This window comes from Capsicum annuum, chromosome 6 (assembly GCF_002878395.1).
Source record: "Capsicum annuum cultivar UCD-10X-F1 chromosome 6, UCD10Xv1.1, whole genome shotgun sequence".
Lineage (NCBI taxonomy): Eukaryota > Viridiplantae > Streptophyta > Magnoliopsida > Solanales > Solanaceae > Capsicum > Capsicum annuum.
This window is the reverse complement of record NC_061116.1, coordinates 178,552,389-178,578,673: the sequence shown is the minus strand read 5'-3', so window position 1 is coordinate 178,578,673 and position 26,285 is coordinate 178,552,389. Positions and strand designations below refer to the sequence as shown.

Sequence of the window (26,285 nt, the reverse complement as noted above, 5' to 3'; positions counted from 1 at the left end):
AGTGCTTGTTTAATCCTGGGGAAACATTTCACACTGCTGAAATAGTTTCTTAGGACAGTGCCTAACACGACTCAAGTATAATTAATATATTATTAACATGTTAAGAAGTAGTTAGATTACTGTCATAGTTGTCATATTGATTACAGTATTATCACTAAAGCAGTAATATTGTTAAACACAATTATGTTATTGTATTGCTAATATTATTATTATAATATTTTGTTAACAGTTAAATAATATTATTATTATTTTATTATTTTTTCCCAACAATCTAAGAAACTATGGCACATAATATTGGACCTAAGGTCGTTGATAATACTGATGCTGGATAAAGCTGGAATAAAAGTGTCTGTTGAATCTAATAAGATTATTTTGACAAAAAATAATATATTTGTGGGAAAAGGCTATTGTAACCATGGACTTGATGTACTTAATATTATAAATGAAAATTCACCATCTTCTACTTATATGATTGAGTCTATTTCTTTATAGCATGCTAGATTAGGACATGTTATTATTAAATATATAAACAATATGCAATCACTTGGTTTAATATCTGGTTTAGACTCAAGTAATTTTGATAAATGTAAAATATGTGTTGAAGTTAACCCATGAACTGGCATACTGTTAAGAAACTGAATTATAATGAAATAAATAGTTGTTTGCAGTGTGAAAATATAATCATGACAAAATTTGAGAGAAATTTATATTACTGATACACTTTACAATCTGATAAAAACTGAGGAGAAAACTGAAATTACATGACTGACTCTGAATGAAATCTATGAAGCCTCTACTATACTGACTATAGATAGTTGGGACATGGCTCCCACTACCACTAATCAATACAAAAGAATGATAAACATAAAGTACATAACAATATCTAACTAGAGTCCCCGAAATAGGAGAACTCATCACCTACTGACTGGAAACGGCAATTGTCTGATCATGATGTGTAGGATGTAACTGTTACCTACATTATGAGACAATGTAGCACATAGACGTATATATGGCTCATTACTTCTGAAATATACTGAGTATGCATGGGTGAATGCAATAAGTAAAACTAATTTTATACATAATCTTAAAACATACATGATTAGGTATAAGTATACTCACCAAGAGACTGAAATAAACTGAAAGTTGAAAACATCTTAAAACATAAGCAACAAACATAATTTGATAAAATGGTGAATCACTACACTTAGGTTCTTAAAATTCTTTACTTTTGTAGAATAAGTTGAACTGAAGCTGGGATATGGTAAAACATGGATACTGTTTGAACACTGGGTCTGAAACTACGTAATGGAGACTAACATAACTCGAAGACCTGAATATACAATCATACTGAGCACGAATACATAAACATACAAAACCAAACACAACATATACTAAACTTATCTGATTAACTTAATGACTGATAGCTAAATACAGGTCTTGTAAGACTAAATTGTACTGAGTCCGAATAACTGGGCTGAAACTATGGTGTACTATGCTTATGAGTTAAGGACTACCAAAACAACATGAAATAATTGATATGAATGCGTGAAAACTATAACATCTGAGAATGCAAGACTAAGTGTATATCTATTATGGTACTGAGAAAATCTGTAATCTAAAAGATTGAAAACTCTTAAACTAAATATCTGAAAGTCTGTACACTTAGTCAAGCAAACCTAAATGAAGGAGACACTGAATACTGTACTGATACTGTGGGAGGTATCATCTAACCAACATTCCCCAATCTCAGCTAATTGAGGTCCAACCTGTAACCCCAATTGGAAGGGTATCAGTACCGTGCTACGAGTACTAACACCGATTGTGTGGATCCACTAAACTAGTGTCCTGAAAGACTAAGGAGTAACCCTATGCTGGCAGGAAACTCATGATAGATGTATTAACCCTAAGCTGGCAGGAAGACATCTCAATCATACGATGGCTACGTAATTCTATAACTCAGGGATTGCTACTAAGGGTCAAACCCTATGCTGGTAGGAATGCCCCATACCTGGGTTCGCTTGGTGCTAAATCCTACTCCTAACTAAACGGACAATGATCACTAAACTGGGCTAAGCTTGACTGAACTCGTGCTAACCATGTTAACTGATAGAATAATACCGCTCATGATACGATGGGGACCCTTCTATAACTACTAAAAACTATGTAAACAGCTAAATTTCGGGTATCATAACCCCCAGGACACGATAGCAGTAACAATAGGGACATACTAAAGTTTCGGAACCATAATAAGAAAGCATTATTTACAGAAATCCGCCACTTGAGTATTTCATCACCACATGGGGATTAATACTTTAACTTGGGGAAATTCCTCAAAAACATGGGGATCAAGAACTTGAACATGGGAATATCTTAAACATGGGAGCATAACATGATGACACAACTAAAAATCATAGATTAGGGAATTTACATGAAATTCGCTTGAAATAGGACATGGGTGTTTCTTCAAAACATGTAAAGATCTTAGCTTGGCCATAAGAATGTCTTAACATGAGTAAACAATAGAGTTACAAGACAAAATTTATAACTTGGGGATTCATCTTGAAATTTATTGAACATGATATGGGAATTTCATCAAACATGTGGAAAGCATGAATTTAAAATATGGGAATATTGCTAAAAATCGTGAATATATTTTCTACAATGAAATTGAAATAAAACTCTAAGGACATGATATGTAAGCCTTTGTTCAAAACTCATTTTTGTAGGCATTTTATCAAACACTTGTAATTCATGGTTTAGGCTAAGTAGGGGTGGCAATTTCAGTCCATATTTGTAAAAAAAAAATCCATTTAACCCATATTTAGTGAATTGGATCACTCATATTTCAAATGGGTAAATATGGACTTCAACTCATTTTAAAAACTCATACAAATATGGACAAAATGGGTAAAATATGGGTACCCATTTAAACACAGAGATCACCCACCTATGCTTAAAGTTTCAGTTTTTTTTTTTCTAGTCTCTTTTTTTCTTTCTTTTTTCCTTTAATTTACTTTTTTTCTTTTTCATTTTTTTTTATTTTTTTACTCATTCCTTATAATTTCTTTTTTCTTTCTCATTTTTTCATCTATTTTTTTATTTTTTTATTTTTATTTCTTTTTTCTTTGTATTCTTTTTTTTTACTCTCCACTTTCTCATTCTTATTTCATCATTCGTATTTGCTTGAGACCAACATGGGTTAATAAATATAAGCTTATAATTATCCCATCTAACCTATATAATTCATAACATCTCTTATCAATTAAATATAATTCATAGTCTCACTCCTTTATTATAATTTTTTTTTATCTTTTATTTCTCTTTCTTTTTTTAATTTTTTTTACTTTTCCTTTTTTTTCCCTTTAATTTACTATTTTTTTCTTTCTTTTTTCCTTTAATTTACTTTTTTTTATTTTTCATTTTTTCCACTTATTTTTTACTCATTTCTTACCCTTTTTTCCCTTTCTTCTTTTTTATTTTTTTTTTCTTTTTCAATTTTATTTCTTTGCATTCTTTTTTTTTGTATTTCCGTTTCCCCCTTTTTCATTCTTGGTTCGTCATTTTTGTCATTTTTCTTATTTTTTATATTCTTTTTCTCATCTTTTTTTGTCATTGCACTTTATAATTTTTTACTTTAAATTTATTTGTATCATACTATATATTTCAAATAAATTTATTTTTTGTATTTGAATAGTTTAATTGTCAATATGTTCAATTTATCATTTGTATTTATATACAAATAAGTATATGAATTAAAATCAATATGGGTTGTGGTGCAGTGGATGGGGCTGCTCCACCCTTAACCAGAGGTCGAGGGTACGACCATGGTTATGGAGAAAACTCTGTTGGGAGCGCTGCCACCTTAATGGGCCCTACAACGCCCGATCCAGATTAGCTGGGGCTCCAATGTAGGCACCGAACACCAGACGAAAAATCAAAAAAATAGTATATGAATTAATTGTATTTTCTTCAGACTAAAATATATATGACTGAGGATCCACATAGCCCTCGAATTATAAATGTTGGGAGAATATAAATCAATATACGCTTATGCTATTTTTGTTATCATAAAAAAAAAAAAGGAAACCAAAAATAGAAAAAAAAAAAAGTAGAAAGAGAGGTAGAAGTTAGAGATAGAAGAGAGAGAAAAAAGCGTAAAGAAAGAATTGAAGAAAAAAATACAAAAAAAATTAAAATGAAAAAATAATGAAAAAGGAGAAAAGGAAAAAAGAAAAAAGATGATGGTGAAAACAAATATATTGAGTGGTTACGATAATTTAGTTATCATCCATAATTTGTACTCAACTTAACCATGTTCTTCGGAAATAAAAAAAATATAAAACATAAAATACAACCAAAAAAGAAAAAAATGAGAAAGATGTAAAAACAAAAAAATAAAAAATAGAAAAAAAGGAGACTAAAAAGAAAAAGGAAAAAAAAAGGAAAAAAGAAAGAGAAACAAAGGGCAGAGGGTAGAGATAGAAGAGAGAGAGAAAAAATGAAATGACAAAAAAATGAAAAAAGAAAAAAAGAAAAAACTTGAGGCTACATATAGAAGAGAGACAAAAAAAACTAAAAAAAAAATGGAACAAAAGTCAAGTTGATATGATATAGAAGTTTTAAGTTTTTGACTTAGGAGTTAAAATGGGTTGAAACCATTTTTACCCAATCCATATTTACCCTTATTTATATGGGCGGATTGCAATCCAAACCATTTTTGCTCGATCCATATTTAACCCGTCCAAATTCAATCCAATCCGCCTGTTTTCCATCCCTAAGGCTAAGCATGGGAATAGTTAAAAATAGTAGTAGTAATAGCATCATTTCGCCTCTAAAATCATCAATTAGGGTTTAAATTTAGCAAAACAATACTATTCAAACATATAAGGTTTAATATCACCAACAATTTCATGGAAATATGATATAAGTTTGAGATTCATGAAAATTTATAAGTAAAATTCATGGGAACATGTAAATATTATGACTTTAAACTTGAAATTTGGGGTTTGGGCACCATGGGTAAAAGAGGATCCATGGATGAAATCCCACATACCTTAATTTTTTTGAGTTGTGAAGAAATCTTGAATCGTGGAACTTGAATGATGAACTTGTGAAAAAAACTCTATTCTTGATTATTCTTGAAGGTTTATTGACTAGGAAGCTTTAACTCTTGGATTCTTGAAGAAATATTGAATTCTAAACTTAAATACTTATGCTCTTGAGATAAAAGTTGAACTTTGTTCATTGTAAGAAAAAGGGAAGGTTTACGTGAGTTTTGATGATGATAAGTGGACAAATAATGCCCTTTGGGGTGTTATAAATCGTCCATTGGACGTTTGGGGTTGAGTGGAAAGGACCAAAGTGCCCCTTGACCCTTAAGGAGTTTAAAATAGATGAGGAATGGAAAAGGTGCCACCCCCTTTATCCCGGGGGAGTATATCCCGCGGCGCCACATCTAGAGCGGCGCTGCAACCCGAGTGGCATGGGCATATCGCCTCGTCTTACTGTCTCACACAAAAATGGCTGTAACTTTTTGCTCGAGTATCGAATTTAGGTGAAATTGGTATCTTTGGAAATCTGATTGAATTATCTACAATTTGGTGGGTCTTTACATGAAAAATTCCAGGTATATCAAAAGTTATATAAATTTAAAGTAGACTCTTGTAGAATCGAATACCAAATTTTGGACATATCAAATGATCTTAGCTCAACTTTGTTCTAAGTCATGGCTATGTACATTTTTTACCTCGAAATTACATCAAACACGAGAAAAAAAATCATAAAACTTATATTCACATGGGAATCATTTGGATTATAACTTATACACATAAGAACGATGGTACAAAGACTAGTCCGAAAATACGGGGTGTTACATTATCTCCCCCTTGGGAACATTCATCATCGAATAAGTCTGGTTAGACTGAGAGTACTGTACCAAGGTAATTAAGATCATATTTTGAATGTATGACTTAGAACATGATTGTATAATTGAGTCTGAGCATAATACAAGAACTGAACTGATTTCATGAATACATGCAATGACATGAGAATGGTCATAAAGCTGAGATAGAAAAAAAAAAGTCAACTTATGAGTAACTATTACTTCAAGCTGGATTTGTTTCGTAAAGAATAAAAATAAGAGGTTTAGGACATGAAAATGCGGGGTATTAGTGCACCTAGATGCGACACAGTGCTTGGAACCACAAGTGATCCCAAGTTAACTCATGAACTGGCATACTGTTAAGCAACTGAATTATAATAAATTAAATAGTTGTTCTGCAGTGCAAAAATATAAACAAAATCTGAGAGAAATTTATATTAATCATACACTTTATAATCTGATAAAAACTAAGGAGAAAACTAAATTTACATGACTAACTCTGACTGAAATCTATGAAGCCTCTACTATAGTGACTATAGATAGTTGGGACATGCCTCCAACTAACACTAATCAATACATAAGAATGATAAAAATAAAGTACATAAAAATATTTGAATGAAGTCCCCAAAATAGGAGAACTCATCACCTGCTGACTGGAAACTACAACTATTTGATCATGACGTATAGGTTGTAACTGGCACCTACATTATGAGACAATGTAGCACATAGACGTATATGTGGATCAGTACTTCTAGAATATACTGAATATACAGGGGTGAATGCAATAAGTAAAAATAGTTTCATGCGTAATCTTAAAACATGCATGACTAGGTGTAAGTAAACTCACTAAGAGACTAAAATAAACTGAAAACTGAAAATATCTTGAAACATGAGTAACAAACAAAATCTGATAAGATCGTGAATCACTATACTTAGTTTCTTAAAACTCTTTATTTTTGTAGAATAAGTTAAACTGAAGCTGAGATATGGTAAAACATGGATACTGCATGAACGCTAGGTCTAAAACTACGTGATGGAGACTGACATAACTCGAAGACCTGAATATAAAATCATACTGAGGATGAATTCGTAAACATACAAAACCAAACATGACATATACTAAACTTATCTGATTAAATAAATAACTGATAGCTGAATACTGGTCTTGTAAGACTAAACTGTACTTAGTCTGAATAACTGGGCTGAAACTGTGGAGTACTATGCTTATGAGATAAGGACTAACAAAAAAACATAAAATAACTAAGCATGAATACTTAAAAATTGTAACATCTGAGAATGCAAGAGTAAGTGTATATTTGTTATGGTACTGAGAAATCTGTAATCTGAAAGATTGAAAACTATTAAATTAAATATCTGAAAGTCTATACATTTAGTCAAGCAAACTTGAACTGAGGAGATACTAAATATTGTACTGATACTGTGAGAGGTATCATCTAACTGACTGTAGCACACTGAGTCTGTATCGTGGACGCTATACAGTGCTCATAATCCTGAAGGACCACAAGCTAACTCATGATTGGTACCTTCTGCAATGACTATGTAATAAATACTGAATAATATGCAAAAATAGGCAGAACTTGCCATAAGGTTCATTATGTAAATAAATCTGAATACGGTATTAAAACTGAACATAACTACTGAAATCTGAATACTGGACAACTATTTGATCATACTCTAGTGCTGAAATAAAACTGAAGTACTATAAATAATAAGCATGTCCTCGAACTATGAGGACTCACCACTAATTTAAAAGCTGAGAATCTGAACTGCTAAGGGTGCTCTGAAGCCCGTGTGTTGGAACCTAAGTATAAGACATCATAGCACAAAAAATATACGTCAGTACTTTTAATGTACTGGTATGCTCACTGAGGTAGGCTGAAATAGATGGGTTCATATGCATGGATAATACTAACTGAATAACATGAGTATGACTAAATAAGAGTACATACATGAATACGTAGACTGTAACTGAGATCATGATAACATTAAATATTGAGTCTGATTACTAAAACTAATTAACTGATATCTAGGAATACTGATACTAAACTACTGATAACTGAATGACTGTATCTGACAGTCTTGATTCTGTGGAACTATACTGACTTTCGTACTGAGCTGAGTGACTATATCTGATAGTCCTAAATCTGTAGAACTAAATTGAGTTCTATTCTGAGACTGAGACTAAAATGAGACTGCGGGAGGTAATCATCTAACCGACATGTTCCTCTCTAAACTGATTGGGATCCAACTTATAACCCCAGTTGGAAGGGTGCCAATACCGTGCCTTGGGTAAGGACAAGCTATGAGTTAACCCTCTCTGACAGGAAGCTCTTTCGTCAACCCTCGCTAGCAGGATAACTCAGGTAAGAAGTATTAACCCTCATAATATCTAGTAGGAAGATATCTCAACCTACGCTTGCTACATAATTTTGTAACTCAGGGATTGCTACTAAGGATCAAATCCTCTGCTGGCAGGAATACCCCCATCCCTGGGTTAACTTGGTGTTGAATCCTACTCCCAACTGAATAGACATTAAACTGGTTTCCTAGTATAAACTAGGCTGGACTGAACTCTTACTAATATTAATATTTAATTGAACTGACTAAGTATACTGAGTTTCATGGATAGACGAAAACTACTGAATTCTGTTAACTGATTGAGTTTACTGAGGTCTAGACTGAGTACTGAACTAGACTGGAAGAATATTGAGTCTACTGAGTTTTTCTGAGTTCTGTAAATTTCTGAGAGTATTACTGATAGTGATGTAACTGTTACTGCTCTATGACTGACCATGGCTCTAAATAATCAGCTGAATTGTCGGGTACAAGTACCCCCAGGACTTGATAGCATAAAATAAGAGACATGGCATAAACTTGAAACATGTAAACTAAGCATTTGGTCATTCTTCATTCATTGGGGCATTTTAACAAACACTTGCATGTCATGTACTTGAACACATTCTAACATGATTAACTTCACTATTCAACTCACATGCTTAATTCATCAATCACTTGAAAGGTATAAAATATGCACCTAGTACTAACAACATGTAAGCACATAATTTCAAATACCAAACTCACAATTTGAAGGCTTCAGCATGATTTCACATAATAACACGTATAAATCAATTAACCACATATGAAACTTATCATAAAACGTGAATTTGAAACCCAATTAGATATTTTAAACATGGATATTATCAAACCCAAAATGGAAATCATGAAATCAATCATACTTGAAGTTTAAAAAGATTTCTTGGACTCCAAGGGTGGAAGGGACCCTTCGATGAACACTTCACATACCTTGGTTAAGGAATTTCTAAAAGTTGATGGTGGAATCTTGAGTTCTTGATTTGAAATTGAATCTTCTAGGGTTTTGTTCTTAAGCAATTTTGAGGAAAAAATGAGTTTATTTGCTCTCTAAGGTGATAAATTTTGTGTTTTGGGGGCTGAAGGTTGAGGGGAAAAGACCCAAATATCCCCAAGGATGAGGTCTTTTAATGACTAAAAACTGCACCATCGACACGCAGAGCGACACACCACGTCATTGACATCGATGCGATAGCCAATACGTCACGTCGAGTCTGCATTGACTCACTATAAATTGACACTGGAAGTTGGGAAAAATATTTATCAACGCGATAGTCGACGCTGCGTTCCAAGATCGCGTTGATCCACTATTTTAGGATTTTGAAGGAGCTTCAAACAAAGTCTGAAAAATTCAAAACTTATCCAAAAATATCTACGAACATTCCTGATCATGAATCAACCTAAATATCCACCAATAATGAAAGTAAAGGCCATGAAATAAAATTGCCGACTTTCGAAGGCTAGAATGACACTAAGACTGAATACTTAGCTAAAATATTCTAAGTTTGGGACCCCCTTAACAAGCTTAAAGGACTGAATTAAGCTAAGGATTTTGTGGGATTTTACACTGACATGCCCCAATCTAAGCTAATTAGGGTCCATGTAACCCTAGTTGGAAGGTGTCAGTACCGTGCCATGGGTAATAACACATTTTGTGTGGATCCACGCAACTGGTGTCCCGCAGGACTAAGGAGTAACCGTATACTGGCAGGAAATTCATGAGAGATGTGTTAACCCTAAGCTGGCAAGAAGACATATTAAACCTATGATGGCTACGTAGTTCTGTAACTCAGGGATTGCTACTAAGGGTCAAACCCTATGCTAGCAGGAATGCCCCATACCTGGGTTCGCTTGGTGTTGAATCCTACTCCCAACTAAACTGACACTGATCACTAAACTGGGCTAAGTTTGACTGGACTCGTGCTGACCATGTTAACTGACCGAATACTACCGTTCATGATATGATGGGGACCCTTCTATAACTACTGAAAACTAAGTAAACAACTAAATTTTGGGTATCATAACCCCTAGGACTCGATAGAAATAACAATAGGGACATGCTAAAGCTTCGAAACCATAATAAGAAAGCATTATTTAAAGAAATCCACCACTTGGGCATTTCATCACCACATGGGGATTAATACTTTAACTTGGGGCAGTTCCTCAGACACATGGGGATTATGAACTTGTACATGGGAATATCTTAAACATGGGAGCATAGCATTATGACACAATTAAAAATTATAGATTAGGGAATCACATGAAATTCGCTTGAAATAGAACATGGGCGTTTCTTCAAAACATGTAAAGATCTTAGCTTGACCATATGAATGTCTTAATATGAGGAAACAATAAGTTATAAGACAAAATTCATAACTTGGGAATTTATCTTGAAATTTATTGAACATCATATGGGAATTTCATCAAACATGTGGAAAGCATGAATTTAAAACATGGGAATATTGCTAAAAATTATGAATATAGGATCTACCATGGAATTGAAATAAAACTCTAAGGACATAATATGTAAGTCTTTGTTCAAAATCATTCTTGTAGGCATTTCATCAAACACTTGTAATTCATGGTTTAGGCTAAGCATAGGAATAGTTAAAAATAGTAGTAATAGCATGATTTCATCTCTAAAATCATCAATTAGGATTCAAATTTAGCAAACAATACCATTCAAACATGTAAGGTTTAATATCACCAACAATTTCATGGAAACGTGATATAAGTTTGAGATTCATGAAAATTTATAAGTAAAATTCATGGGAACAAATAAAGATTATGACTTTAAACTTGAAATTTGAGTTTTGGGCTCCATGGGTGAAAGAGGACCCATGGATGAACTCCCACATACCTTAAGTTTCTTGAATTGTGAAGAAATCTTGAATCGTGGAACTTGAATGATGAACTTGTGAAAGAATCTCTATTCTTGATAATTCTTGAAGGTTTATTGAACTAGGAAGCTTTAACTTTTGGATTCTTGTAGAAATATTGAATTCTAAACTTAAATCCTTGTGTTTTTGAGATAAAAGTTGAACTTTATTCATGGTGAGAAAAAGGGAGGGTTTGCGTGAGTTTTGATGATGATAAGTGGACAAATAATGCCCTTTGGGGTGTTATAAATCGTCCATTGGACATTTGGGGTTGAGTGGAAAGGATCAAAGTGCTCCTTGACCCTTAAGGAGTTTAAAATAGCTGGGGAATGGACAAGGCGCCTCCCTCTTTATCCCAAGGGAGTAGATCCCACAGCGCCCCATCTAGAGCGATGTTGTAACCCGGGCGGCGCGAGATATCGCCTCGGCTTACTGTCTCTCACAAAAATAGTTGTAACTTTTTGCTCGGGTATCAGATTTTGATGAAATTGGTTCGTTAAAAAGATGATTAAAATATATACAATTTGGTGGGTCTTGAGATGAAAAATTTCACGTATTTTAAAAGTTATACACATTTAAAGTAGACTCTTATAGAATTGAATATTAAATTTGGATGAATCAAATGATCTTAGCTCAACTTTGTTCTAAGTCCACTACAAAAAATTGATCAAATTGCGGGGGTTAATGTCAAGATTTGCGGGGGTTTAATTGCGGCGGTTTTCAAAACCCCCGGAATACGAGCCCTCACAAATAATTTGCGGCAGTTTTTTTTCGACCCCCATAATTAATTTGCAGGGGTTATTTTGCGGCGGTCGTGACCTTCGTTACTCTGAATTTATTTTTTTATAATTAATTTTTATTTCAAAATTGTGGCAGTTTAAAACCTCCGCAATTTATTTATTTTAAAAAAAAATTAGTGAAACCGATCAATTTTCAATAACAAATTATAAATTCTAATTTTATCTCAAATTTAATTATTCCTTTAGCATAACCTACAATCTAATATTTATTTGATTCATATATCATTAACACACAACATGACTAATTAAACATTGTAATTCACAAGCATTTCAAAAATACATTGAACATTGAACTTCAAAATTAAATTTTTAACATTAACATTTCTAACTCCAATTTTTTAACATTAACTAGTATCTTCAAATTCCAAAATCAAATTTAAACACAAAACCTATTCTAAGATTCGCTTCAACCACACAATTACATCATCTAATTGAATATTCAAGACAATTTGCAACCAAATCAACGACTATCATTAGGATCACTATCATCACGTGGTCTCCTTGCATCCATGGGCGAAATGCGTCCACTAGCCGCATCACTTGGCTACATAAAAATGCAAAGTATAAAAATCAATCAGATAAACCTTCAATCCTTATTACATTTATATCTGTGTACAACTAAAAAACATCATGATAAATATAAATAGGTCTCACAAATTCACAATGTCAAGTAACTAATCAAATTACAGATTACAAAGAATTTCCTGAAGAGATTTGCTTGTAATCTACTAAAGAATATACAACCAAGATCTATTTAAAGATCTTGAATATTCACACCTCAAAGCCTACTCCTTGATGTTTTTTTTTTCCTATTTTTCTAATAGACCTCAAGATTTGCACGGTTATATATTTGTATGTTGTAACAAACTTAGGGAAACAACTCCATGATAACAAATTATTAATTGTTTTAATAAAGTAGCAATAATTACATGTATTGTAAAGACTTCATCTGAAATGGTGGCAAGTTTCCACTCAAGGAGTTGGCAAAAAGATCTCTGTATAAACACACATTATTTGGTAATTAGAAAATTGCAGTCTACAAAAGAAAATTATACTTATTACTCTATTCAATAGAAGGTTTTCTCCATTATCTTATTCTCTTAATCCAACAGATAGCCAAAAGATAGTAAATTATTAACATTAAACCACTCACAAGTAAGAAAGTGATTGTAGGTTGACAAGTGATGTAGGGATTGATCCATGAAGCTTGTTTCCATTTAAAAGCCTGATGCATCAATCCAAACCAAGTTAAGACTAGACTTTTGAAAATTGAAGCAAAAGAAGCAGTAAAAATCATTCAAAGAAATATACAAAATAAAGTGCAATTCTAAGCGGATATTGCATAATATAAAAAAATTAAATTAACAACAACAACAACAGTCCTAGTTAATTCCCACAAAGTGAGGTCTGGGGAGGGTAAAATGTACCATACCACTACCTTGGAAGAAGTAGAGAGGCTGTTTCCATCAGACCCCCGGCTCAAGATATAGAATAGTACACCAAGGTCGTAATGAAACATGAAATAGAACACTCATAAATCTATACAAAATTATTAAACAACACCTCTAAAAGTGAACCCAACTTGATGATTTTGCAGTTAAACTAATATACTAAGCAATTAAATCTAACAAAAAACTCGAAGAAAATCAAAACCCACCTGGCAAAATGGTTGAAAAAACTCAATTCCACTCATAAATTGCTATAGAATGCATTGGTTAAAGTACTACACTACTCAACTAAATCTAACAAAAACTTCAAGAAAACCAAAACCCACCTAATAAAACGTATGAAAAATACAATTCCACTAATAAATCTATATAAATTATTATAGTATCACCAATAAAAGTGAACCCAACTTTGATGATTTTGCAGTTAAACTACTATACTAATCAATTAAATCTAATAAAAACCTTCAAGAAAATCAAACCCACCTGAGAAAATGGATGAAAAACACAATTCCACTAATAAATTGCTTTATAAAATATGGATAAATACTGCACTACACCACTAAAAGTGAAACTCAAATTGTTGATTTTGCAGTTAAAAGGAACAAAGGAATCAAGAAAATTAAATTAAAAAGAAAAATAAAGTGTAATTCTAAAATTATTAGAAGGAACAAAGGAAGGAAGCTAATAGTTATTAAATTCAAAGAAATAAAGAGAGATCAATGTTTATACCATCACCAATTTTGAGTTCAAGTCATTAATTCGGGGCGAGTTTCGTCGGTCAGCGACGGCTGGCACAAGTTCAGCTTCACTGGGAGGATCATTCGCCAGTCAGTGATGGTTGTTTGTCTGGAAATGAGCGTCGACGGGGCTCCGGTTGGATTTTTTGTTGGGATTGCGACTGTTGGCGCCGGCTGGAAGTAGGAATGGAGAAAAGGGGGAGACGGCAATGGGATTTTCCAGCTGAGCGATGGACGAAAAGAAAGAAAAGGGAAAGAGAAAGAGGGGGAGAGAGAGAAGGGGCGGTGGAGGCCGGCGAGACGGCTAGTACTTGGCATTGGTTTGGTTTTAGAGAGAAGGAAAAGAAGATAGAGAAGGTAGATGCGGCTTTGTTTTGGAAAAATAGAATTAGGGTTTGTTGATTTTGCTTAAAAAGGAATGGCATAGGGATTTGATCTCAGTCATTGGATCATTTTTTATCAATGGATGAGATAAAATCTGATAGAGTAATATTGAAAAAGAGTTAAAAGTTATGATTTAATTTATGGACAAAATTGATGTCAGAATTGACTAAAATTGATATCAATTAAAATAAAAATTGACTAAAGATTAAACACAAGAAAGGAAAATTAAATAAAAATGATTGTTAGTTTAATAAATTTAATAAATAAAATAATAATAATAACAAGATGTCCCTAAAATAATTTAATGTCACGAAAAATTATAATAAAAATTATTGATAATAATAATAATAATAGATAATATATTTGTAAATTGTGAGTGCATATTTATGAAGAAAAAATGATTTAGTAAATATTAATAAAATGCTGTAAAATGTTATATTTGAATTAATAAATTATAAAAATAATAGTAAGAAATAAAATAATTTGTATATATTTAAAAATCATGAATGTGACACGTCGTTATTTATATAGTACAAGAATAATGTATAAAAAATATTAATATCTAAAATTAAATAATTTTGATAAAATAACAGCCTAAGAGAACATCGGGAGATCAAAATTGAGTGTCAACAACAACAACAACAATAATAATAATAATAATCAATGAAGGTGACATTTTTTGATTGTTTTATTTATGAGATTTCGAGAAAATGAATACAATTACTAACTCGATTTAGTCCCATAAATTGGGGTTTGTAGAGGGTATAGTGTGCGCCAACCTTACCATTAAGGAAAATAGGTTGTTTTCAACAGACCCCTGGTTCAAGAAAAATAGTAATAAGTTGCCTAATTTCAAGAAAACAAATAGTTAAAATTGATTTAATATTAACCGCTGATCAAATATGATGAACGGTTAAGATTAGAATTGAGGAGATGAGTTAAATTGGGATTAGAAATTGGATTAAAAAGATTGAATTGGGGATTTTAATTGAGTCAAATTAAACTCAATTGACATAAATTGAGTATAAATGGCTAGAATTTAAATAAATTAGGAAAATTGAATTGAATTAGGTTGATATTTAATAAATATAGAAACTACATAAATTAATATTAAAAATAAATAAAATTATTATTTTTAAATTAATTATAAATAAATTATGTAAATAAAATTAATGATGTCAATCGCATAATAATGTCAATGCATTTCGTATACTACAAATAATTTTTGATTAATTAATTTTGAATATGGTATTATATGTATAGTAATACAACGTATTAATCCAATGAATTATTGGTTAATTAGCTTCATTATTATAACTTCAATAGTGTATTCATACCTCGATCATACGATGTTAACATGTTATTCAAAATATTTGGATATATAGATTCACTACATGAGAGATATTATATATATATATATATATATATATATATATATATATATATAAGGGCAGCCCGGTACACTAAATCTACCCCTATGTACGGTGTCCGGAGAAGCGCCCCACCACAAGGGTGTATCGTACGCAGCCTTACCATATATTTCTGCCAGAGACTGTTTCCAAGACTTGAACAATATATTATTACCTTGATCAATCGATCGTATGATATCAATGTATTCAATATATAATTGAATACATTTAATTTTTAAAATATAAAAATTATTTAATTAAAATAGTAAATTAAAAATAGCAAATATCGACGAACAACGTCATTTTTATAAAGTTAATTTTTATTTATTTGTAACAAAAGTGACACTATCCGTCGCTTTTTGTAAAAATATAAAAAAATAAAAATAATTAAAAATTGTGATGGATAGAGGGGGTTTTAAACCCCCGCAAATATATTCGACGAATATCGGGGGTTAAAACCCCCCACAAATTTATAAATTTTAGCGGCAAGTTTTTAACCCCCGCAATTCATATAATTTTACGGGGTTAAAATAACCCCCTTAAAAAAACCTCCGCAAATTCATAAATTTTAGCTGCAAGTTTTTAGCCCCCGCGATTCATATAATTTTACGGAGATTAAAATAACCCCTTCAAAAATAACCCCGCAATTAACCCCGTTTTTTGTAGTGGTCATTGCTATGAATATTTTTCACCTCAAAATCACATCAAACACGAGGATAAAGATCATGAAATTTATATTCACATGGGAATTATTTGGATTATAACTTATACACGTAAGAACGATGGTTCAAAGATAAGTTTGAAAATGCGGGGTGTTACACTTATTCTCCTGAGTCTAATGGTGTAGCTGAAGAAAAAAATAGGACATTGAAAGAAATGATGAATTTTATGTTAATTAGCTTTAATGCACCTGATAATTTGTTGGGTGAAGTTATTTTATCTGCGTGTCATTTACGGAATAGAATTCCTCATAAAAGAACTGGCAAAACTCCTTATGAATTGTGGAAAGGTTATAAACCTAATTTGAAATATTTAAAAGTGTGGAGTTGCCTTGCTAAAGTTCGTTTTCCTGAACCTAAAAAGAGAAAAATAGGTTCTAAAACTGTTGATTGCATGCTTATTGGATATGCTGAACATAGTGCTGCATACAGATTTCTTGTCTTGAAAAGTGATGTACTTGATATTAATACTATAACTGAGACAAAGAATGTTGAATTCTTTGAACATATTTTTTCACTATGTGGTAAAATCTCACATGCACCTTTTGAAAGAGAAAATGAATGTACCTCTAATATTGAGGAACTGAGAAGGAGTAAAAGGCCTAGAAAAGAATATTTTTCTTATGGAAATGATTTAAAATTTTTCTTGTTGATAATGAACCATCAAATTATTTTGAAGCTATATCTTCTTCTGATGCTAAATTTTGGAAAGAGACAATAAAAATTGAACTTGATTCAATTATGAAAAATAATACATGGGTTTTAATTGATTTTACCTCCTGATGCAAAATCGATTGGTTGTTTCAAAATAAAACTTAATTCGAATGGATCTTTAGATAAATATGAAACTCGATTAGTAGATAAAGGATTTTCTCAAAAATAAAATATTGATTACTTTGATATATTTGCACCAGTGACAAGAATTTCTTCTATCGAATTTTAATTGCCTTAGCATCAATTCATAAGTTGTTTATCCATCAAATGGATGTAAAAACGGTTTTCTTAAATGGCGATTTAGAAGAAAAATTTATATGGTTTAACCCGAAGGATGTATAATTTTTGGACAAGAAAATAAAGTTTGTAAATTAAGTAAATCTCTTTATGGCCTTAAACAAGCTCCTAAATAGTGGCATGAGAAATTTGATCAAGTCTTAATAAAAGACGGCTTTTCTTCTGTTGAGGTGGATAAATGTGTTTTTAAAAAAGTGGTAGACATAATTATGTGATAATTTATTTATATGTTGATGGCATACTTAAATTTGGTACATGTTTAGATATTATAGAACATACCAAGCTATTTTTGTCTACTAACTTTGATATGTAAGATCTGGGTGAAGTGAATGTAATCTTGGGAATTAAAGTTATAAGGAGTGAAGATGGTATAATTTTGTCACAAGAACATTAAGTGGAAAGACTTCTTAAGAAGTTTGAATGTTGGAAGATAACTACTGTAGCCACTCCTTATGATGCTAATTCTAAATTAAAAAGGAATAATAGTGAGCCAGTTGCTCAGTCTAAGTACGCACAGGTTATTGGAAGTCTAATGCATTTAATGAATTTTACTAGGCTTGATATAGCCTATGTTGTGTGTAGACTGAGTAGATATACTCATAATCCTAATAATGAGCATTGGTCTGTACAAATGTGACTGATGAAATATTTGAGAGGAACCGTAAATTATGGTATCTCATATAGTGGATTTCCTTCAACCTTAGAAAGATATTGTGATGAAAATTGAATCTCTGATTCAGATGAGACAAAATCTACTAGTGGTTATGTGTTCACCCTTAGTGGTGGTGCAGTATCATGGAGATCAGCTAAGCGGATAATTATTGCTAGCTCAACTATGGAATCAGAAATTGTAGCTCTGGAGTTAGTTGGTAATGAGGTTGAATGGTTAAGAAATTTCTTAGCAAATATCCCTTTGAAAAGGGACGATCTGTTGCCTAATATTCCTTTGAAAAAGAATGATTTGTTGCCTAATATCCCTTTGAAAAATGATGATTTGTTACCTAATATCCCTTTGAAAAAGGATAATTTGTTGTCTAATATCTCTTTAAAAAAGGATGATCTGATGCCTCATGTATATATACACTGTAATTGTCAAGCCGCAATTGCTATTGCGAAAAATTAAATCTTATAGTTGTAAGAGTAGACATATGAAGTTGAGGCATGATGTTGTTAAGCAGCTGCTGAGAAATGAAATAATTTTTATTGATTATTTGAAGTCATAATTGAATTCGGCCGATTCACTGACTAAACTCGTGGGAAGAAAATTAATTCTTCAAACATCAAAAGAGATAGGGTTAAGGCCAATATAATTTTCAATGGAGATGGTAACTCAACCTATATGATTAGAGATTCTATGAAATAGGTTCATATGGGTAATAACAAGTCGATATTGACACCGCAGACTTATTGAGAGTGCTTGAACTGATACTAAAATGGAGAGATGAATTATTAACTATTAATGAATTCATAGTCCTTATAGATGGTGTATTTAAAGCAGTGTACACTTGATGAATTCATCTATATGAGAAGTGGAATGAGGTTGTTCTTATGAGACTTTTGGCCTTAGTCTCTAGATCTCTTATGAATACTAGGCACGAGCATGGCCTATTGGCGCAAAATTACATTGAACAACAAAATTACAGTCAAAATGCGATTAATAAAATCTCTAGCTTACAATAAGAATTATTCAGTTCATAGAAATATTATATTTCTCCGATAATTCTGTAAGTTAAATTTTATTGGTATAAGTTTGGTTCCTAATCCAGAAGACACCAAACCCACTGCATTTTGTCTATGCAAATCCAATAAGTTAAAATTCTTTTTTTTAAAATTATTTTAAAATAATGTGGGGATTGTAGGAAAATTATTTAATTATTTCAAAATAATTTACATTTGAAGTATATTGAAAAAAGTTATGTCTTTAAATGTATTTTAGAAGCCACTTAAAGGCTTACTTTGAAAGTCACTACGAGATATACTTTGGAAGTCATCTGGAGATATACTTGAGAAAACTTACTTTTGAAGCCATTAAGAGAGATAATTGAGAAGACTTACTTTAGAAGCCATCAAGAGGTGTACTTGAGAAGTTAAGTCTTACCTATAAATACTCCCTCAATCCTTAACATTCTAAATTTCCTCTTTAGTTTTCTCTTATTTAAACCTATGATTTAACTTGCTAATATTTGTATTAATAATTTTGTTGATTCTTGTATCCTCTAATTAATTAGGGAAGATTTATTTAACTCAGAATATCCTCTAATTGATCAGGGAAGTGCTTGTTTAATCCTGAAAAAACATTTCATACTACTGAAATAGTTTCTTAGGACAGTGCCTAGCACGACTCAAGTATAATGAATATATTATTAACATGTTAAGAAGTAGTTAGATTACTGTTATATTGCCATATTAATTATAATATTATCACTGAAGTAGTAATATTATTATATAATGTTATGTTATTGTATTGCTAATATTATTATTATAATATTTTATTAATAGTTGAATAATATTGGTATTATTTTATTATTGTTCTCCAACATTTATGTGCACTTGTTTTTCTGCTCTAGTACTTATATTGATTTAACTTGGTTATTCCGCATTAAATTTGAATAACTTGATATAGATGGGGTGTTTTGTACCCATTTACAAAATGGCCAATTATAATTACATGGACCTGGCTTAATGGTAAAGACAAAGGATAAATGACATGAAATGGCATAGTCTGATTTTTTTTCTTAAATTCATGGTAAATATAATTAATATGGTCTCACTTTTATTTCCTGCAAACTGGAAAATGAAGGAGAAATCAGTCCAAATAGAACAACAGAAAGATCAAATTGGCAACTTCAATGTCTGCAAATCTCATATTTGTTCAACATAAATATGACCGTATAAACAAGCTAAATTTACTTGAAATTGGAACCAAATATATATACAGGTGAACTTCTTCTCTTCTTCTCTTCTTCTCTTCTTCTCTTCTTCTCTTCTTCTTGTTCTTTTTTTCCAGTTTTCAAAGTGAAACATTGGTGAAGTGCACTTGAATTTAGTTCTGACCAAGAGTAAGGGCACGGAAACACTTCTCAATTCGGCGTAATTCCTTTGCGACATGAATCATGTATTGTCTATCTTCTCCCTTTGATGATGTGCATCTCTTCAGAGTATCTAAGAAATCTTCCAATTGTTGTTGAATCTCAATTCCGTGTTCTTCTAAAGTGGTAGGATCCACCATATCCACTACATTACCCACTTTGATATAACGATGGACGATGTTGGTTAGAAGATTTTTAAAATCTATTATCTCTTCCTGAATGGCAAAATCCACTCTATCCATAACATTACCCTCTTCAGTATTGAATGTGGAATCTTCTTCAGACTCTAGTCTTTCATTAAAATTGAATTTACTCTATTCATAACATTGTCCTCTTCAACATTAAATTTAGCGGGTTCTTCCAAATCTGTTGTCTCTTCTGAAATTGCAGAATACATTTTATCCATAACATTACCCTCTCTAATATTGGATTTCATAATCTCTCGCACTTCCTTTCCAGTTAATAGCTCAAAGAGAAGAATTCCAAAGCTATAAACGTCTACCTTTTGAGTAACAGTGAGATGACATATTCTGGATCTATATAACAAAATTTTCCACAAACAACATATTCTACCTCTAATTTTCCTAGAGGCAATGATATTGACAGTGAGAAGTCCACTATTTTGGCACCGCCACTGCTCTGATCTATCATCACTTTGTCAGGCTTTATGTTTCTATGGATGATGGATGTAGTAAATTCGGTATAACGAAAAACGACTGCAGAAATGACCTCATTGGCAATCTGTAATCTATTTCCCAAGATAATAATGTTTTTCTAGTTTGATCCTCATGATTACCCTCTCTGTAAAGTAGATCGCTAAGAGCTATACCTTCAACATATTCATACACCATAACTGGTGATTCAAATTCTAGACAGATACCGACTAGTCTCAGCGCATTCTTGAGATGGCTCATCTGAGCAGTAATTGCACAGTGAAGTGACGTTCATTAAACCTGACTAAAACAAGGCGTTTGTCCAGTGATCCCGTAACCATATACCATTCGGAGAGCTTAAATTTGTTTCTAGAGTCCTTTATTGTCCTTTCTATCTCTGTGGTGGTGAAGTAACGGACGGGAAGTCAGCAATTTCCATCGCATAGAGCAAGAGGCTCCTCTAGTATTGAACTTCCATTCTTTAAATAACAATCCTGCTCTTTCTTCTTCCTTTCTGTATAGGCAAAGGGAAAAAGATTTTAGTTGCGAGTCCCCTCAAGAAAGGCACTTTTTCTTACCAATAGCTTGTGCTAATTTTGAAGTTATCGTTTCTCTGCGACACTCGATATCTATCGTGTTCTCTAGTCTTGATGAGTTGATGCTAATTTGGAAGTTTCCTGCTGGTCTTAATATTTACATTGAATTCCACATGACATGACAGCAAATTGAATATGGTGGAGATTGATTGGACTCTCTTCTGAATTTCCATGCACTTTCATTGTCATTGTTAATCAAGTTCTATCTAATGTCAGCCTTTCACTTTTCCAAAAACAAAAATAAAATATTGGTGGTAGGTAAATTGGACGGAATATTACGGAATGAGGAGCGTTAGAATCAAGTAAAATGAAACGAGTATTTGTCTATTTAGTTAACCAAGGAAAAAATAATAAAACTCCTATTATGTGCTGATCTCTTTTAATCCAACACAATATGACCGTACAAACAAACTGACCTTTTTTTGAAAATTGAAACTACTACAAAAAAAGCCGAGCTTACTTCTTGTGCACTTTATTTTTTTCTTTGGCCATCTTATGTAACTAATTCCGGCAAAGAGTGAGGGCACGGAAGCAGTGGTGAATTCGGCTTAATTCCTTTGCAACTTCAATCATGTATGGTCTCTCTTCTCCCTTATAAGCCGTGCATTTCTTAACAAGATCCCAGCAGTCCTCCAATTGTTGTCGAATTTTAATGCCATGTTCTTCCAAAATGGCCGGATCTGCTATGTCCATTACATGAATCTCTTCAATGTTTAGCATCTTAAAATCTGAATCTGAAGGATCCACTATGTAGTACATATCCCGATCCTTTAAATGTAGAGTAGTCATATTCCGTCTAGTTAGTAGCTGTAGGAGAATAACTCCGAAGCTATAGACGTCTATTTTTTGAGTAATCATACACCACTCCGAATATTCTGGAGCTACATACCCATACGTTCCACAAACGACATCTTTTACTACTTCCAATTTTCCCTGGGGTAATGATACGGATAATGAGAAGTTCAATAGTTTTGCAACACCGCTGTTCTGATCTACAATCACATTTGATGGCTTCAGATCTCTGTGGATGATGGGTGTAGTAAATTCAGTGTGTAGAAAAACGACTGCCGAAGCGACCTTGTGGGCAATCCGTAATCTACTTCCCCAAGATAATAATGATTTTCTAGTTTCATCATCATGATTATCCTTTTCAAAAAGTAAAGCATAAAGACTTGTTGCCTCAACATATTCATACACCATAACTGGTTCTTCAAATTCGATACAGCAACCGACAAGTCTCAACACATTCTTGAGATGACTCATCTGAGCAGTAATTGCTATATCTCGGAAAATATTATTAAAATGGTTTCTAAAATATCCAGGGAAAGTCCTAATGAAAACGAGGCGTTTGTCCAATGATCCCGTAACCATATGCCCATCGGCGATATACAATTTGTTTTCAGAGTGCTTTATTGCTCTTTCTATATCAGTGGCAGTGAAGTAACGGATGGGAATTCGGCAATTTCCATCGCATAAAGCAAGAAGCTCCTCTAGTACTGCACTTCCATTCTCTAAATAATAATCATGCTCTTTCTTCCGCGTTTCTGCAGAGGCAGAGGATGATGATTGTTTCTTCCTTGTGAGTCCCTTGATGAACTGCATTGCTAATATTGAAGTATCTTTTCTCACTAACACTTGAAATATCTTATGTTTATTAGTTGGTTTAGATCCAATAAGTTACTAGTGGGAGTGAGTGGATAAGGGAGTTGTGAGCTTCCTGGCTCCTGCTGCTTTTTTGAACTTTTGACAAGTTGTGAGCATTTGGGGTGTGTTTGGTACGATCCAAAATATTTTCCATGAAAAATATTTTTTTGAAAAATATTTTCCATGAAAAATATTTTTTTGAAAAATATTTTTCTGAAAAATAACTTAGTTTTCTATTTATTTTTTCATGTTTGGTTGGTGAATGAAAAATATTTTTCGAAAAATATTTTATGGTGTTTGGTTGGTGAGTAGAGAATATTTTTTAGAAAAATATTTTCTAGTGTTCGATTGATGAGTGAAAAAATATTTTTTAGAAAATACTACTATCTGTTAACTAGTATATCGGTGCCTTTAGCAACTCAATAATTTGTAAGAACTAATTTAAGTATAACAAATAATATCAATATCGAATACTATAATATTACGATCACTAAATTTAAGCAACTATTAATTAACAAATATAGAAGATACTTTTCAGTATTTTGTTAGGACAATCTTAAGATACTACAATTAATAGAAATGTAACAGAACGACAAACTTATTCAACCTCGTGAAACAAGTTACATCGATAACAAAATGAAATATGCAATTAACAAAGATAACATAAGTAAGTCTTCCTCTATGCATATGAAAATAACAATATATTCAACGAATTGAAAATGAAAAAAAATCGGACTTTATTATTTTTTATTTCAAATAGTGAAAAATTAAAGCAAAGCACAGTGAAAAACATTTTTGAGTAATGTAAATTTTTTGAGTCATGTGAATATATAAGTGTTGTTGGGATGGGAAGAGGGGTGAGGATGAGATCATAAGTCACATTTGTCATTTTCTGAAAAATGACTTCTCTTGGCCCATGAGGGAAGTCATTTTCCATCAAATGGTGGAAAATAAATTGTCTTGAAAAATATTTTCCTAAACTTTTGTTGCAACCAAACAAGGAAAAATTGAAAAACATTTTCCGGAAAATATTTTCCATCATACCAAACACACCCTTTATTGAAAATGAATTGATGTAGGTGCACTTTCCAATCATCCTTTCTTCTTTGCCATATTTGCCCTCCTTTAATTTCTTTTCACTCCTCTTACAAAATATCTGCTGAAAGAAAAATAAAAGATGACATCAAGTTTTGCTAAATGTAAAACTGAAAAGGTTTCTTATGACTCTGAAATGGGGCAAAATTAACTAGTATATTAAAATTTGAGAATGTCTCTGTTATCATAGCAGAGAGGAAATTTAACATGAGTAGAAAAGTTACAATCCCATCTTCCAAGATTTTTAACGGCTGACACAAGTAACCTTTATCCTGGATATTCATTACTTTTTCTTGTGTTTAAAGCATTTTAGTTTAATCACTGAAATGATTGAAAGGATTCATGTGATTAGCATTTAGCATATTAACACCGTTTCCCAAATTTTTTTTTTTTGGTAATTATGTAAATGTATCATTAACAATTCAATCAATACACCTAAAGAGCACTCTCACTATCGACAGCAACATTAAGAGGAGAGTCTCAAAAATCAACTACTTACAGATGACACTAGCACTCTATATACAAAGAAGTCTCCTAATACACACTTTACGGTTATAAGCTTTTTTTGAGGAATCTAGCATCTCCATCTTATGTACAAGTTCTTCCTTTATCTGACTAGTTACATCCTCTGCCTTAATGGTTCTATGCTGAAAATTTTTCCAACTCCTAGCTCTCCTGTTATGATATAGCATTGCTTCACAAGTTGTTGCTATCACCTCTTTTTTATGTTTCTTTCAGTGTTTACATTTAATGTCCAGCAACATCTGCTTCATGCTTTCCATCTTCAAGTGAATATTAGTCCATAACATGAGCTCTTCGTGAATTCCTTTAATCCAGTTGCATTCCACAAAAAGATGTTGACTTGTTTCCAATGACTGCACTTCACATAAGCAACAAGTAGGATCAGTCACTTCCATCCCCAATCTCATCATTATTTCCTTGGTTAGGAGTATGTTCCTAACTGCAATCCAAGCAATAACCTTGTGCTTTTGCTGAGCTAAAGTTGTCTATACTAACTCTGCTTCATTCATCTTAGCATGATCACTAAGTAATTTAAGATAACTTTGAGTGACGGAGTACTTCCCAGAGGTTGACATTATTAAGATACCAACTTAACATAAGTTCCTTCAGGAAATTTATCTTCCTCCAGTACCAACTATTGTCCTAGGGGTATATGATTTCAAATATTGCCATCCTCTTTCAGATAAACACCATACACCCATCTTACCCATAAAGAGGTTTTGTTGACCACTAACTGCCACAACAACTTCCCCACGTATGCAATATTTCATTTCCTGCAATCTTTAACATTTAATCCACCTTTACTCTTTGGTTAACATACATACTCCCAAGAGACTAGACAGGGTTTCTTTTTCTCTACATCACCCCTCCCCAACACCCCCACCCCCAACTATGCTCTCTGCATTCCCGTCTACTTCCTTTAATACACTCTGTGGTAAAGTGAAAGCAGAACCCCAGAAACTATGGATGAAGAACAACATTGCATTCAAAATTTGGTTTTTGCCTGTATAGGACCGTTCCCAAGTTA

At 32.3% G+C, this 26,285-nt stretch overlaps 1 protein-coding gene, 1 long non-coding RNA gene and 1 pseudogene across 2 annotated transcripts; all 3 read right to left on the bottom strand.

Moving 5' to 3' along the window:
• Window positions 1-12,358: 12,358 nt before the first annotated feature.
• Window positions 12,359-13,177, bottom strand: LOC124899749. The gene is made up of 3 exons (XR_007057285.1): window positions 13,105-13,177; window positions 12,881-12,946; window positions 12,359-12,495 (listed from the first exon to the last, which is right to left on the bottom strand). It is a non-coding gene; the product is annotated as an uncharacterized LOC124899749 (long non-coding RNA).
• A 7,300-nt stretch (window positions 13,178-20,477) lies between these two features.
• LOC107874061 lies at window positions 20,478-21,940 on the bottom strand (annotated as a pseudogene).
• A 360-nt stretch (window positions 21,941-22,300) lies between these two features.
• On the bottom strand, window positions 22,301-24,094 carry LOC107874895 (serine/threonine-protein kinase ZRK1). Its single transcript, XM_016721602.2, has one exon. It carries the CDS (start codon window positions 23,597-23,599, stop codon window positions 22,499-22,501), a length of 1,101 nt encoding a protein of 366 aa, XP_016577088.2. The 5' UTR covers window positions 23,600-24,094; the 3' UTR covers window positions 22,301-22,498.
• Window positions 24,095-26,285: the final 2,191 nt, after the last annotated feature.